Here is a 17,083-nt window from a genome sequence, read left to right as displayed (position 1 = left end):
GTTAATGTTTTATCCAAAATCTATATCTCATCTTGTATTAAAACAAGATGACTGGACTTATATTCCAAACTAAGGAAACTGCCTCTCCCTTAAAAAAACAAAAAAACAAAAAAACTACACTGGAGCCACACAGGGTCTGGCACAGAAAGGACACTAGTAATTTTAGAATCTGACTCTCTATTGGTGAAATACTAGCACTTTCTTTTTGTTTTCTACAAGCCCTAGTCTCATTACCTACAAAATGGAGATATCATTTACTTTGTTGGGATATTGGGAAGGCAAATGAAGTAACACGTGAAAAAGTACTTGGCATAATCTTTGATACACAGGTGTCAACAATAGATATTATCAGTTATCTCCCCAGCCAAAAAGTTACAATTAATTAATTGATTAAATGTCTATAGCACCTAGTCTTCCTAGGTGGTCTCCCATCCAAGTACTAATCAGGCCCAACCCTGCTTAGCTTCCGAGATCAGGCACGTTCAAGGTGGCATGGCTGTAGACAAAAAAGAATGCCAATTATTTTTAAAGAGGCATTATATTGCCACTCACAGGTATGAAAACTGCCCTGAGCTGTCATTTTCTATCATGGCTTCTTTCTGAGACTACACCTCAAAAGTTTCCAATGTGTTCTCCAGGGATATGAGAGTCCCTGCTGGTAGTATTTGTGTTGGTGGGATGGCATGACAAGGCTGGGAACAGTTGAGGGGGGAGGATGATAAGCAGTAAATTAAATGTCTTCTCTTCCAAGTTCTGGGTTTTTCACAACAAACATGGTGCCTGCTGACTGAGAAAAGGGAAGTTAGGTGCAGGCACTAGAAACATACTAGATTGTTAGGTCTGTCGCACCCTCTAGTGGCCACAGCGAAGACTTCTTTTTAAAATCCTGGTTTAGCCAACATTGCAACTTAGATGTGTTGTTGATATGACTTACCCTTCAGTTTTAAAAAATAATTGTCGTGCCTTTATGTGTTTTCTGGCTATATCAAAATAAGAGCTAATGCTGAGAGAAACCAATGTTGTCACAATATGATCCATTTGGTTCTCTTTATTCCCTGATGAATGAAAATATTGACAGAAGGAAAGACACAGACAATATATCTTTCATGCTGTATCAACTCTCAAGAGAGTAGTGAAGATAATTGTCTTTGTTGCTTTATGGAAGTTTGAAATTCCCTTCAAAACAGCATTTTTTCACCACAAGGTTGGTTACAAACCAAGGTAATAATTAAATATGCCCAAGACTATGAATTTATTCTTCTCTGCCCAAACCCTTCATTTTTATAATGGGTAATTATAGTAAAAACTTCAATTAACCAGAACCCTCAATTAACATGATTTCCCCTCTATTTTTAGGACAAAGTGAAACAAAAAATCAAATCATTCATATGAGAGATTTAGTTTGAAAATCTTCTAGGATGGTCTGATTATGCTACGTTAAGTAGGGGAAAAAGCAATAAAATTACATTGACACCATAATAACTGATGTAGAGGAATACATCTATAACATCTATAGCTGGAAGTGCATAAATTCTTTTGAATGTTAACGTGTAGAATTACAACCTATTTTCTGTTCTATTTTCTTTATTGTTACATAAATAAAAGTCAAAGAGAAGGGCAACGTATATATGCTTAGGACATATTCTGTAATAATTTTCTATTCTACATCCATAGATGTGAGCCGCAGAATTGAGACTGAGAATCCTAAATCCTTCAAAGATCTTTTGATCTCAGAGATATAGTTAAGGTAACCACACTCTGTACTAAAACCAAAAACAGTTCACTTCGAGTATATTTCTTCCAATGTAAGCGAAAACAAGAAAGGTTGTATATAGTTAATTTTCAACTAATTTGAAAACAAATTTATCAGAACACTCCTTATTCAGAAGCATCTATCTTTCTCAAAATCTCATTTCAGTATAAAACTCAAGTCCACAAAGTTAATTCAGGCTATGTAACCACCCTGAATTCAAAGCTCACGACACCTGTCTATTTAAAATACTGTTTATTTGTGATTTAACATTAATTAGCATTACATCTAAGAGTAATATCAGATAACATTTATACATTTTCCACAGGACACAGAAGTTCATTGGCTCATTCTTTATGCCAAAGCAAGTAAATAGAGGCATTAGCAAAAGGTGCAAATAGTTCACTGTTGTAGTTTAAAAAATATTTATGCACACTGCATTCATTTAAGATATATATTTTTAAAAAGTTATGGAAAAGCATAGTTCACAGGTTACTGTTTCTACATACGTTGTAATACAACATAAATGATGTAGAACATAAAAAAAATCCTCAAATACAGAATTAAGCAACTGAAAGTTTTCACTAAGAGATTAAAACACTGATTCCAGTAGTTAGTGAGATCTAGAATAAAATTTCTGGCTCTGTTTCAACTTTGCATCATCATACACGAACAGTCGAACAGAACCAGCCCAGAATGCACCGTAATCAATGTAATGTTTTACATGCCAGCCCACCCTCCAGAAACACTTTGGATTATTTTTACCCACTATTTTGGATCATTGATTTTACATCGATTTGTGACATTACTTGGATGAAGGGGGAAAACAAAACTATATTCAGCCTAGGTTTAAATTTGTATTTACATTAGAAAGAAAATTAACTGAAAAGATAAGAAAAATTTGTAAAAATAAGAAGTGGTAGTTTTCTCACTGGGTGTGTGTGTGGGGGGGGGGGGCGGGGGGTGAGGATTAGAATTAACTGATTTCTTCCAGTGCTGCCTTCCAAAGATACATCAGGTAAAAGGATCTGACCCTTTTAAAAATGAAATATCAACCAAGAAATACAATGATTTTGGCAGAGAAGCAGAATCTTAGAAATTTGGGACATGTTTCGAGTAAATCACACTTCAGATCCTCTTGTGACTACGCGTTATCGAACTAGAACTCTTTTCATGACACCTCTTATGTTCCCTTTGTTTTTCACCTTCTCATTCTTTTCATTTAGTTACCGTATGAGAGCTTCTTCATTTATTACCAATACTAAGAGAAAAATATGTTATAAGATTCAAATATGAATCTAGTTATACCTTTAAATGCTCTAATCCCCTTTTGATACCAAGTCCCTGGATTCTTTAATTATATTTAAGTATACTTAGTACCAAGCAACCTCAGATCTGCTCTATTGTTAAACGATAGGCTAATATGCTTATGACATTTTTATACTGAATGGTATACAAACATCTCAACATACAAAAATTGTTTTTGCCAGAGTTAAACTAAATAACCCATGTTATGTGTACAAAATCCCCTTTGTTGAAAAATAAGGGACTTCCTAAACTAATAAAAAAGGAAGTTTTCAAAAATTATAGTTTACTAAAATGACTTTTTTTTTGGCGAACAAAGTTACTTCAGGTGAGGAAGTTTTATACTATGAATAAAATTCCAAATGAATCTTTTCTTATATATTTTCTTTAAAAAATTATGTGCCAGTGTATACTAATGCTATAGATTCTTATCTTAGAAGCTTTTAAAGCATTCTGTTAATGCCCATTGAAACAATGGGAACCAAAAAGGTACAGTTGATAATCAATGATAAAAAAATTATAATCTGATCACCATGTAAAACAGGTGTTGAGAAATAAAAATTCTCTCCCTTGTTCACTAGTAATTTCTTTCCAACAGATATTACAGAGAAGGCCTGAAGTAATTCAGACAGATATCTGTTTGTGGTGAATTATAACACTTTATGAGGGCAGAGTTAATTAAAATGAGCAATTGTTTAAAAATTCAAAGCCTTTTTTTGATATATAAAATGAGAGATGAATTTGAAAGTTTCTTTCATAATATGTTTTTCTTTTAGTAAAACCCCTTTCCAGTTCTGCAAGTCCAGTTTGCTACATACCCCCATCTGATCTACCACTGCATATTAACGATCAACTTAATGTGGTATTTAAATGTGCAATGTCACACTGTAATAATAATTAGAAAAATACTTTTTTTAGGCTTTGGCTTTCTCCTTCTTTTTGTTCTTTTTCAGAAAAGAAGGGGTGCGGAATTTCTTCTTTTTCTTAGATGGTGATTTTGAAGGTGAACCTTCAGGGGACAGGACTTCTTCAATTTTTTCTGGAGACTTAATGGTGATCTCGATGTTTTCTATGGTTGTGCTTGTAGTTAACCTGCTCACTTGCTTGGCAAGCTCATCTTCGACATCACGCACATCATCTCTGCCGTTCACCACGATGGAGGTGAAGCTCTTAGAAAACAGCTCATGGTTTTCTACAAAAAGGGGAGGGTTTTTTGGTCATTTTACACAAACATCTTTGCTTTAATTTAAAAAAATAAAGCAAAATTTATTATTTTACAAAATGTTTTAGCAACACATTAAGGCATTTCTTTAATTCCAATAAAAATAGATCATTATTTTAATAGACTATGGATCTATGAGCATGAGGCTAATTTTTAAAAATAGTATAGAGGGGAAGGGAACAAAGTTGTTAGACCAAAGAATGAAGGCGAGGCAAGTCCCGTATGACGACTTGACCGTTTCATTGCAAATCAGGGCAAAATAACTGAGGGAGACAACATATATTTTTCTTTTAATTTGGGGTCATTTGGCAATCAAAATTGAAAAATATTTCATGCTTCCGATGGGAAGGCATATGACAAACCAATTTTAATTTCACAAATTCTTAAGAATTATGGGTTACCAAAATCCAGATTAAGGTAAGTCAATATAAACATCAAACAGAAGTAGCATCCCACTTAACAAAAAATAGAAAATATATGGGAGCTGCAAGTAAAATCATGGTAAACTTACTGTACTCAGGTGTCCAATTTCCTTACATTAAAACAAATGAGAGATGAACAAGTTCTTAAATTAACTCAGTGAATGCTACGGAAAGTTACAATGAATACCTTCTAATTTTTCAGGGATATTTTGCGGTGACTGAGTTTGAGACTGAATTTGTGAAACAGATGAAGCGTCATCTGAGAGTAATTCCTGCTCAGCATCTGTTGGATAAGAGTTTAGTTAAAAGCCATGCAGAACAAAGAAGCACAAGACTTTAGGGAGGTTAGTGCATATCTCAAATGCCTGCATAAACAGAGATGAGAAACTCTTGAGCTAAGCATGCTAATGGTTACCCCGTATATCAATAATTATGCATTAGGAGGAGGTTAATGTGCTAAAATTTCTGGCTGCTAACAGCTATTTTGCATTACATGCTTACTAAGGAAGCATGGCTACTTGAAGCCCAGACAAATAATATCTATGCACTCAGCTGTTGTTAGAGTGTTAGAAAACTAAAATATATTGAGCAGCCAGATGAAAAGAATTATGAAGCTTCACCAATTAATGAGGCAGAATGCTTTGCTGAATTTTTAAACAATATCCAATTAGTGATTCCTGTCAGAGCATTAGTGAACTAATTTGGAAGGTCATAATGAATGTGGAGGAAACTATAAAGTTATATATAAAAGGTGATGGTTCTAGAGTGCGATATTTGTTACCTGGCATCTTTAAGCTTTCAAAAAATAAGAGATTAAAGAGGGACATTTTACAAAATACAAGAACATAGGAAATTTCCAACCTTATGTTAGAATAAACAAATTCAATAATAGCACTTAGAACATTTAGCATAATTACATTAATAAGTCAGGATGACTCCCTTTTGTGACAAAGACACTAATACACCGATGAAAACTGTTCCCTGGATGATTTAAATATCATTAGTTCTTCCTAAATGACACTTAATATGAACTAAAATTCTTTAACTACTGGTTTTGTTTTGCTTTCGGTAAAAATGTCAACTGTATGTGTGAATGCTCTAAAGCAGAGGCTCCTACCCTCTTTTGGGGGTCACAGCCTTCGTGTCCCCAATCCTGAACTCCCCCTTCCCCAAATGTATATCATACAGAATTAAGCATATATGTTTGAGATAGCTCATAGACAGTCTGAAGCTTATCTAAAGACCCAAGAGTGACAGTTTGCTACAAAGAATCTCTTATTCTTGAGAAAAAGGAAGTCAGTATTCTAACTGGGGTTTTCCATGAACAATTCTAAAATATAATCCTTACTTTGGGGTTATGAAGTCAGAAAACCTCAACCTCATGAGTGCCCATGTGCTTAAGGAAAGTCTCATCAATATTCTAGCAGTTTGCTTTATATTTTGATTTTGAAATTACAATACTACCACTGAGAGCCACCCAGAACAAGAGATTTTGCAAAGCATTAAAGCCACACATTGTGACTTTGTAATTATGTCAAAGTAAAAAGTTTTTAAAAAGCCACATAAGCTGAAATGTTTAAATCTGTTAATGTATCTACATTTATTTTAGCTAGGAATTCTTTACTCATCCAGGGATTTCCCTTTACTTCAGAAGACTTTTTGCTATCAAACAGATTGCTCTCTCAGGAAAACGGTTTCATTACATGTTCACATACGTGCTTTATGGTGGCTCTTCAGAGTTCAGCCTCACCTCTACTCAGGACTGGGAGAGATGACACAGAACGTTCGATTATGAATGGAGCCTTTTAAAAAAACACTGACCGCCTTTTATCATCCAACTCAAGGTGCTCCACTAATAACAGTATGATCATCCCGGGCTTAACCGAAAAATGAACTAACCTTCCAGGCCTTGCTGTTTACGCTCGACTGTCTTCTTATACTCTTCGAGTTCTCCTTCTGTGAGATGACTGAAAGGATTGGGAGGAGCTGGTGGGGCAAGATCGTCATCTTCAAATTGCATGGTCTTGCAAAGAAAAACAGCAACTCGTTACCAAGAGCTTTACTTATATCTATGTATTTATTTAATACACACATATACACACACACACAACTTCACACACATATATAACTATATATATGATGTTGTGACACCCCACCTTATAACAGTCATAAAAAATGATAAAGCAACATGCTTTGTTTAAAATATGTATATCAGATTAGTGGTTTTATTTTATTTTTTTTAACTAAGTTTATTGGGGAACATTGGTTAATGTAATTCTATAATTTTCAGGTGTACATTATAATTTGACATCTATATATTCTATTGTGTGTTTACCACCCAAAGTCCAGTTAGATTAGTGCTTTCAGACTACTTATCCAATGGACTAAAACTGCAAGTGATGTTTCCTCAATTGCCTGTATAGGTTGATTTTAATAACTCTTTTAAAAAAATAAAACTAAGTCAAGTTCTAATAAGTTTCACATAACTAAGAACTATCTTAAAAACCAAGAAAAAGGATAAAAAGAATTTAAGATAAAAAGCCTTTGTGAAAAAACATTAGAAAAATGAAACTGTAACAAAAGAACTTTAAATTTGCTATGAAAATAAACTTTAAGTATTTGCTCTAGGAAAGGAATTAATGGGACTTTCAGTTAAACCTGAAGGCCTGAACCCATGCATTTAAAAAAAATCTTTCTCCAAACCCCACTAAAATGATAGTAAAGGAACAACAAAAATTGTTGGAGCTATGACATCTGCCTGCTTATACAAACAAGAATTGTATAAACTTCTAAGGACAAAAGAATGAGAGAGGGGACAGCAGAGGATGAGAAACATTAACACATTTTTGGAAGATGAAAGGCAGGTGGAAGAGCTGAGAAAGCCGAAGCCCTAGCCCTGCAAAGAAGGATCCAGTGAGTGGCATGCTCGCCTGCCCTGCAGGTCTAGGAAGGCTCAGAAACTAGAGGTATCGGGTACCACAGAAAGTGGTGGTGAAGAAAAGCTGAAAAGGGGAACAAGTTACAAGTCTGAATAAGGACAGAGATTCCTCAGGTCCCCTTTCCTATTCTGCACAGCCAAGCATTTACCTCTCACCCATCTCTGCAGAAGATCAGAGGCTTAGTCTTTAGAACAACTGATTAGGGAACACAAGCCACAGCTGAGGGCTCTCAGAATGGGGTTGGGAGACTGGAGAATTCTCCAGATACATTAAATGGCCCCAGGTTAAAAAACAAAACAAAACAAAACAAAACAAAACAAAACGAAAAAAACTACAAATACTAACATTTGAGGACTACAAATACTAACATTTGAGGTCTCCCCAGAGAAACACCCTGATCCACATCCGATCACCCTACAGTGATGCTTACCCATCCCCAAGCTTTGCACATACCCAGTGCCTCATCCTTAAGGATAAACAGACCACCTTGATTTATCAGACACTCAAAGAAAGTTTCCAACATGGAAGTGAGAGATCAGAATAAACAAGAAAAAGAGAACTCAGAAGAAACAAAGAAAATAAAGGCAGCTGAAGAAAATTTGAATTTGATTCCTCAGAGCAATAAGATAAAATGTTGCATCTGCAAAAGACCAGGATGTTATTTAAAAAAAAATCCCAGATTTCAACCTGCGGAAAGAACAAAGACTAAGAAGAAATCTACTGCAAAGTACACCATCATAACATTTCAGAACATCAGGGACATAGAAAAGGTCTAAAAGAGAGAGAAAAAAAGTGTCCTTTACAATAGTACATGAATCACAATACTCTCCTAATTCTGAACAATAAACAGAGTCAGGGAATAATAATAACGAAGTGATAATTTTCATATTGGGGGGAAAATTATCCTAAATTGAAATTCTATATCCATGATATGCACATACGAAGTTAGAATAGAGAATTTCAGACAGTTACCTCCCATGTATCCTTTCTTAGAAAACTATTAGAGGATGCACTCAATGATAAAGGAGTAAATCAAGAAAGTGAAAGGTACACAATGCAGGAAACAGGATACTACACAGGTGGGACGCAAAGGAATTCTCCAGATGAGCCTGTGTAGCTGGCCTGAAGAGCCACCAGTCCAGATCTGGATCGAATGACAGGAGGCTAAAACTGAGAGATTACCTGTTACCTTTGACTCTATGGAAAATAATATTAAGAGAGACTCTATAATCCTGTCAAAAAGTTTGGGAAGAACTAAGCCAATGTACTCAAAATACTAAGCGAATGAAAAAAAGAAGGTAATTAGTATCTCCAGGGGGAGGAACGTTGTATAAGAAAGGAGGCATAATCACAGGATACTACCTGGATCAGCACTAAATGTTTAATAATATAAACAATAAAAGCTGATTTAACAAAAAAATTGTGATATAATTTTACTGGGAGAATGAAAAAGGGAAGCATTGTGTAAATAGGCTAAAATCTTCCATGAAAAAAGTCACTATCATCCTTCATTAGTTCTAAGATGTATATGTCCCCCATATTTTCTCATCTCTGAAATGAGATTCATCTTATAACTGATAACTTCCTACAATTATAACTGTCAGGGTTGTTTCTCTTCTACTGATGCATAAAACAAAGGTACTTTTTACAGTTGAGGACATAATTCGATGACATACAGTTGAGGTCTAAAATGAACAAATAAAGGAAAAGCAGAAGAAAGACGCTCTTTAGAAACATGAAGGTGAAACTGTAAGTCCTATGGATCATCTGGCTTTTTAACTTGTGCTTATATTAACTTTAGTAAAAATATTCCTATTTTAAAAAACAAGGAAATTAATATGGTAGATGAAAAACAAAGGTCATATTGCTTCATGGACTTACAGAAGGAGGCTTATCCACAACGATTCCAGCAAGCAACTGAGACTGTGGTCCCGCTGTTTTCAAGTCATATCTGTTTTGTTCTCGAATCTTAATTGAAAAACAATAACGAGTTCTTGGGGGCAACTGTACAGAAAAACTTTACTCTTTGACCACCTCAGAGGAATGGCCTCTTTAACTCCCACTTCCATAAAGCCCTCCTTGCCATCCTAACTCCCATTAACCAATTCCACCCTTCCTGACAGGTGCTGTCCTGTGTCTTGCATTGTTAGAGAACTACACTTTTCACTAATACCACAGCTCTTAATGCAAAATGTGTTAATACTTTTTCAAATATAGCCTGCTCACCAGTGACTAGCACAGAACTGGAGGTATTCAATACAAGCTAAAATTATACTGAATTAAATTTCAAATTCTTCTGTATTCATACCCCTAAGTTTCATATTAATCGGATCCAATTAATAGTGATTTAAACATAAAATAACATAAAAAAGCCTCCCCTGGCCACAGAAGGCCTCATCTTACCTTATTTCTTTTTTCTAGTACCTCATTTGGGTTTGTGTTTAAAGGTACAAATTGATTTGGATCTTCAATCTTGATAGGTGTTCCACTGCTAACTTTAGAAGAGTCCTCCGCTTTCATCCACTAAAGAACCAAAAATTTTCTAGAATGAAGCTTTGTGTTAAGGAAGTATGGTAGGTTCTTAATAACTATTTATTGACTCAAAAAGAAGGTGCATATACTGCCAATATTTTAAAGAATTTCAGTATTTATTGGTCAATTAATGTATATCTCATTTCAGAAAAGGGCTCACAATAAGCATTCACTTAAAAATATTGTTAATATTCAAATGAATGCTCAGTTATGCTGCTATTTAACTTTTCTCCTTTTGGCATTTTAAATATGATGCTGAAAATATTTCAAGCATAGACACAGAGCCTGATCTCATACTAATTCCCATTCAGAGTTGTTGCCTGCGTTGAATGTTCAGCTGATGATGGCTGAGAAGGACTCAAGGAATCTCGTAAGATTTAGTTTTCCAGATGTTATTTTTTATTTTTGGCTGACAGAAAATGTCGAGCCCCTGACTAGCATTTTACAAAGGGAAAAATATAGTAGTACTCTACGGTATAACAGAGCCATAGGGATGGAAAAGCCTTAGAGAATTCTTATTTACCCCATTATATCCCTTAAAGAAGGCTTATATTCATCAAGACTAGTGAGAAATGGCCATCAGTCTCTGTTAATAAAATTAATTCTAGAAAACTTAAAAGTTTAGTTAAACTCTTTTACTAGAAGATAAGAAATCTTACAGGCTAGGGATAAAACGCTTGATGCATAGACATTTCCATATTAAATGTTATTGATTTACATGATAGGATGAACTAATTGTGAGTATCGAGGGAATATTTGGTTATAAGCACTCCAAAACTAAACCAAATCTAAAGCAAAATGCTGCAAAAGGTAACCCATTTCTCTATAAGATCTTGCTTAAGGGTAGCTATGTGCAGTAATTCCTGAAACTCTGGCACCCTTAGGTGTTGATAACTTTCATAGGTCTGATTTACTGTAACAATGTAAACCACAAAGTGGTATCACGATATCACGTATTGGGTGAGAACTGGGCTCCAGACTTTACCATCACAAATGATTAGTTAACCCTTTTGAGCCTCAGTTTTCTTACCTGTCAAAACAAGAGAGAAAAACAGAATCCTCTCAACGCGATAATTCAGGTATGGCATTTAGAACAAAATGCCTTGCACAAAGTTAATCCAATAAATGACAATGATAAAATTATTATTAATGTTATATTGTACTTTCCCAATATTTTCGACATAGAGTATTCAATTTGTGAGTAACTAGGCAAAATATTTAGAAAAGGCAAACCACGTAAAATAGTGGCATACTGTGATTTTGGTCCTGGGACTGGTTTCTCCATTCCGAGACTCCTCAGGCATATTCACTTTCATGTAGGTATTTGGTGAGTTCAGCCATCTTGTTTTCTCACGCTGCTGTCTTTGTGCCATGTATTTGAGAGGAGAGAGTGGCACTGTATCATCTTCAAAGGAAAAAGCAGTCACAGTTGCTGGGATTTCCACATCACTCTTGTGCCTAGGCTTTTCTCGAATGAGAGGCTGCCTGTAAGCATAGCCTGTTCTATACCCCTAAGGGAAGAAAAAAACCACATTTGAAGCAATAAAACCTGTGCCAAACATAGCATCTGGATGTTAATTCTTCAAACAAATGATTCAGAAAGACTCCTCTGTTGCAAAACAAAGGGGGAAACATCCTTCCAAACCCCACATTACACTAGAGTTGAAATCAAGCAAATTTCAAGATCTGATTTCAGCTGACAATGCAATTTCCACTCACACAATTATTCCTGATAAAGGTAATTTCAAAATTGCCCACTTGAAGCATTTTCCTAGCTATAAACCAGTTTTCTGGAGGCCAAATCACAGTGCTCATTTACGTCTTTGTTCCTGGGTCTGAAGGCAATCTGCCCTTTGACTGTTGGAGGAAGAGGGTAAAATCTAAGATAAGATGACATTTGCATGTTTCACTGATTCTTAAAAATGTGGCAAGATTACACTTGAATGCCTTCCTAGAGTCAAACTCAGCTACTGGAGGAGCAAGGAACATGTTCCAAACCAAAGGGAGATGGGAACATCTGCTCTTGAATCTGAAGACATAAAATTCAAGTTTATGTTCAATTTTTCACCTACCAAATTGTCCAGAGTCCTCATCAGCCCTTCAAACTCGAGCTCACCAATCTTCCATTTCTGATGGGAACCCATATTCACTCCTCCTCCTCCAGTCATTGCAACATTGTGAGTGACAGGTTTATACTTCTGAAGATCCAGCATAAGTAGATTGTCTACTCCTCCTGCCCCTGCTAATGCCTTTACCTGTAATCAGGGGCAAAATATACAGAGGCACAAGACTGTAAAAACTATAAGGAGTATTTTACCTTTAAAAAGGCATGGTTTCGATTCAACAACTATCTAATACTTGTTTAGGCTACTAACAACAAAAAACAAGGCAACACACTTGAGAAAGTAAGCAGCCGAAGTATCTTTTCCATCTCTCTGAATGAAAAATACACCTGCCAGAACTCTGATCCTCCCTGATGGAAAACATAAGCTTTCACATATTTCAAGAAACTGAATTCTCTTGCCAAATTTTAAAGTTCTTTTTTTGCAGTTTCCCCATAACTATCCAGTTAATACTTTGCTGAAAGTGTTAATTTTAAAGAAATATTGACACTATACTGTGAATTTAAGAATATTTATGCAGAAGTTAGCTCATTGTCTTAATTTAATTAAGCCTTTCATTGCCTCATTTGAGAAGTAGAGGAGGGACTATTAAAGCAAAAAAAAAAAAAAAATGGTTGTTAAGACAAGGAAAAGTTGGCAGAAAGTGCCCCTCCCCCCGCCACCTTTTTGTGGCCTTTTCAATAAATGAAGATTATCATCATTTGTTCAAGAGAGCCTGCTTGATTTTCTTGAAGAGGAAAAGTAAGGCCATTAAATACATTCAGTTTCCTGAGGAAAAACTGGCTAATAAATATTCAACTGACTATAATAATGAGGCTAAGGCTGCAGAAACATTGGAAACTACATAAGTTCAGAAAACCTCTGTCTCTGCTCACGTTTTTTTATAAAAGTGGCCATAACACATCTGATCACTGATAACTCGTGGCTGCCTTTGTGTCTCAACTGGTAGCACACTATCAGAGGGTGAAAACAGAAAAATGTGCAATTATACTATCTTAAAAAATGAGATTATGGGAAAAATGATGTTATGAGGCACTAAGATTTTGTGTGTTTCTGTATATAAATTTTAGTTTTCTTTCCTATTTTGAATTCAAGAGATAATTGAGTTGGTCCTTTTTACTCAAGTAAAGCAGAACCTCTCTTACAAAACAAAACAAAAGCCACAGTCAATAAGGCTTTGGAAATAAGTAAACACAAAACCCAACTCAACAAGCAAATTAATAAAGCAAAAAAAATAAAGGGGTGCTTAAGTAATTTTTCCTACCTGAATCTGACAGGCTATTTGCACATTAAAAATATAATGAAAAGCCTCTTCGACTGTTTCTCCAAGTGCAACCACACCATGATTTCTGAGCACCAGCACCTAAAATAGAATCCCAGGGCAATTACTTTAAATGACTGGCATAGCTCACACTGCTTTCACCAACAGCAACAGCAGCAAAAATAGCTCTTTTGATAGGAACTCTACTACATACCTTACAGCTTGGCCCCAGAATTTTCTGCAGTTGGATTCTCTCCTCCTGTTCATCAAGTGACCCTTGATAGTCATAATAGGCAACATCTCCCAGGATCAGGGACTCTTGAGAGATTGGAAGGATCCCACACTTCATGGAGGATACCTACACGGTTGGGTCCATGACAAGGCAACATATTCAGTTATTAACTACACTTTCAAGGGAACCTGATTTCTTTAGCCAGCTCAGGAAGCACTGGCTTATTCACTGTATTTGCCATTCCAGCCCACCTCCCACTGTAGTTCTTTGCTTGTTCCAGGAAAAAAAGAAAAGGACATAGGGGATACGACTCAATTTAAATGCTGTGCCAAATATTATGCAAGCTTTGCTCCAAAGAACTCAGTGACCCAATTATTAAACTGATTAGTTCAAAAATGGGAATGCTATCTTGCCATTTGTTTCCTAGAATGGTAGCATTTGGCTCAAAGGGCCTTTTGCTTTCTATGCAGAGGATTAATATTTTGAATATGATTTTAAATGGCAGGGTCTGAAAGAATGCAGATAGCAGAGTATCATGTACGGAAAGACATAAAAATAATATACTTCCCAGACTCATTGTTGGTTTTGGCCCTACAGTCACTTACAGCTGCTGTTGCAAGGGTGTGGATGTGTATCACACACTTAACATCAGGACGTGTTGAATAGATTGCAGCATGGGGACTGAATCCTGTATGGTCAATTTTCAAATTAGTACTTCCCTGATCAACCACTTCTCCTATTATATTGACTTTTACCTGGAAAAATCAGAAAGACACATTGAATTGGTATACATGTATCAAAGCTTACCTGTGTTCTACAAGCTAAACCAGGGTGGTGGCAAACTTTTATGTCAAAGGCCAGATAGTAAATACCTTAGACATTGCGGGCCTCTGTTGCAACTACTCAACTCTGCCGCTGTAGTACAAAAAGTGGTCATAAACAACTATAAAAGAATGGGTATGGCTTTCTTCCCATAAAAGTTTATTTACAAAAACAGGTAGTCTGCAATGAAACTCACTATTTAGGAAGAAGCAGTTTCTGGTAACTTAAAACTCTTCACTAAAGGTCTGGACAAGTCTGGCATTTACTGAATTGGCTGGAAAATTTCCATGTGATGACACTTCAGCTCCCAGAACCAGTGTAGTTCCTGCTGTTCTAGAGACCAATGACAGTGGCCAGGAGTACAATCATGGAAGGTAAAACACTAGAAGGTCATACTCTATGCTCATACCAACTGAGCTTTGTTTAAATCTATCTATAAAACACATATTAACTCTGTTTGTGTATCTTTTTTTTTTTTTTTAAACAAATTCCAGAGAGTACGGGGTAGGAAAAATTTCAAAAGATTCCCTTCAAAACATGGATAGGTTCACTGATATGACCAACTCATTATTGTCTCTTCGACTACCCTGTTTTTCTTGAACCCTAAAACTTATAAATCCACATAACTTTCCAAACTCTTCCCTGTTCACAGATGTAATTGTTTTTTTAAATTTTTATTTTTATCCATATCATTTATTGTTCCATCCTATACTAAAAGCTAAAACTTTCAGAAAAGCACAAGGACACACAGAACAAGTAACGTAGGAATGAAAATTATACCAAATTGGAGGCCGTGGCTTCCGAAAATGACAGGCCTCTGGGAATTATTATAATGTGGTCTTGCTCCTTACTTATTCTTACCTGGGAGAAAGAGAAAAAAAAAGACAATAGGAAATTACTATGAGGTGTTCATATTTTGCAGTGTAAACATGACTCAGAATATATTTACAACAAGTAATTGTGAGAGATCTAAGGGGCAAAAAGCAGAAATTAAAGGTGTGCAGATTTCATGTTGCTTTCATGTAACTTTCCTTGCAAAGTTTTCTCCCCTCAACCCTCAAGTACTTGCTAAAAACTGTGACATGAATTTCTCATTTATTAGATTTAACTAAAGCATTATTTTGGGGGTTCTAAGGTTGCTTAGAGTCAGCTACATTCATGCGAAACAAATGCTATATTATTCAACCGAATGTAGTAATGATTATAATCTTGATTTACTTCATGGAAATTGAACAAAGGAAAGAGAATAGTCTTTTCCTAGGAAGGAATTAAGGTGGAGATGGAAGGTGAAGCAGAAATGGCCGGAAGAAAGGGAAGTTATTGGAAGACTGCACTTTCTGTCTGTGCAATTTTCATCACACAGTATTTTCATCATTTTTTGATTCCAAACATTGTATCGCTTCCAAGTCTGGCAACATGAAAACAAGATGGGAAAAGTACATAAAAAAATAAATACCAGGGAGGAAACTTCCCTGACCCTTTTATTTTTTTAATGTCGCTGATGCTCAGATATAATTAACAAGGAGAGAGACAATAACTTCCTGGATAGACTCTACAGCTGCTCTGAATTAAAGGAACAACACAGATAGTAAATGCAGAAGAAAGCTGGGATAACTGCGGCCTCTCTCTTGGAGATAGGGTTTAAATCAGGATTAGGTCATGATCCAGCAACCTAGGTTTAGAGAACAGTCTAAAAACTGGACTTCTGAGTTAAGGTGGGAAGAGTATAGTTGCCTTCTAGTTTTTTTTTTTTTTTTTTTTTTTTAAGGAATATAAAGGCAAAGAACTCACTGAGATATATGTATTTGCCAGGTGTGCCCATCCAAGTAAGTCCGCAAGTCTGTATAAGCTGGCAAGTTTACAGCGAGTAAGTTTTTCTCCCTTCACATACGAAGATGTATCTGCCCCAGGAAGGTCATTGATAGGTGTGACCATGCCGAGACCTAAAAGAGAAAAAATTGTGGGAAGAGATTCAGGTCAAGTAATCCCTTACCTGGAACCTGCCAGGAGGCAGCTTGAGTCTGGGAGTGTCCAGCCTTGTAAATAATGATCTGAAACTTATCGGCCCACACAATGTTTCATTAGCTTATCTTCCTTCAGAGAAATACAGTGAGAGTAGAATAATAGGCATCAGCGATCTTTGCCGTTTCATCTAGTGCTTGTTAGGGAGTGAACTGATAGGGAAATAGGCTCACACCACTGGGGAATATGGTCACAAGATTCCATCGGTGAAAGTGTTATTGATACTGAAGTTATTGCTAGTTTTATGATGAAAAGATCTCAAAAGTAGTCTGGCTTCTGCCCTCACCAAACAACAAAAACCAGTTTTGGTCTCTAATGGCTCAATTGCTAAGTTCTACTTTGACCAAATTCAGCTTTTGCCCAGTCTTCATTCTCTCTGACACCACTTACCACCTCTTTCTCAGAATTCTTCTCCATGCCTATATTTACTGTCCTGGATCTCTTGTTCCCTTT

General features: G+C 35.9%; 1 protein-coding gene and 1 pseudogene across 6 annotated transcripts in view; both read right to left on the bottom strand.

Annotated features, from left to right (window-relative positions):
• Positions 1-395: 395 nt before the first annotated feature.
• On the bottom strand, positions 396-504 carry LOC118604782 (annotated as a pseudogene).
• A 1,482-nt stretch (positions 505-1,986) lies between these two features.
• ADD3 (adducin 3) overlaps positions 1,987-17,083 on the bottom strand; it is a 111,862-nt gene continuing 96,765 nt past the window's right edge. For 5 of the 6 annotated variants that reach the window (XM_016145696.2, XM_016145700.2, XM_016145698.2 and 2 more), the window contains 12 exons: positions 16,400-16,551; positions 15,389-15,469; positions 14,392-14,541; positions 13,769-13,912; positions 13,558-13,656; positions 12,243-12,425; positions 11,424-11,681; positions 10,042-10,161; positions 9,520-9,606; positions 6,599-6,722; positions 4,887-4,982; positions 1,987-4,247 (listed from right to left, as the gene is read on the bottom strand). In XM_016145696.2, coding sequence (XP_016001182.2) covers positions 3,970-4,247; positions 4,887-4,982; positions 6,599-6,722; positions 9,520-9,606; positions 10,042-10,161; positions 11,424-11,681; positions 12,243-12,425; positions 13,558-13,656; positions 13,769-13,912; positions 14,392-14,541; positions 15,389-15,469; positions 16,400-16,551 — 1,772 coding nt within the window. In that variant the 3' untranslated portion in view covers positions 1,987-3,969. The remainder of the gene's footprint in view (positions 4,248-4,886; positions 4,983-6,598; positions 6,723-9,519; positions 9,607-10,041; positions 10,162-11,423; positions 11,682-12,242; positions 12,426-13,557; positions 13,657-13,768; positions 13,913-14,391; positions 14,542-15,388; positions 15,470-16,399; positions 16,552-17,083) is intronic. The other variant, XM_016145702.2, reaches the window with a different exon arrangement.

The sequence above is a fragment of the Rousettus aegyptiacus genome, unplaced genomic scaffold (assembly GCF_014176215.1).
Source record: "Rousettus aegyptiacus isolate mRouAeg1 unplaced genomic scaffold, mRouAeg1.p scaffold_m13_p_6, whole genome shotgun sequence".
Taxonomy (NCBI): Eukaryota; Metazoa; Chordata; class Mammalia; order Chiroptera; family Pteropodidae; genus Rousettus; species Rousettus aegyptiacus.
Note: the sequence above shows the minus strand (reverse complement) of the source record. Positions and strands in the feature narration are given on the sequence as shown.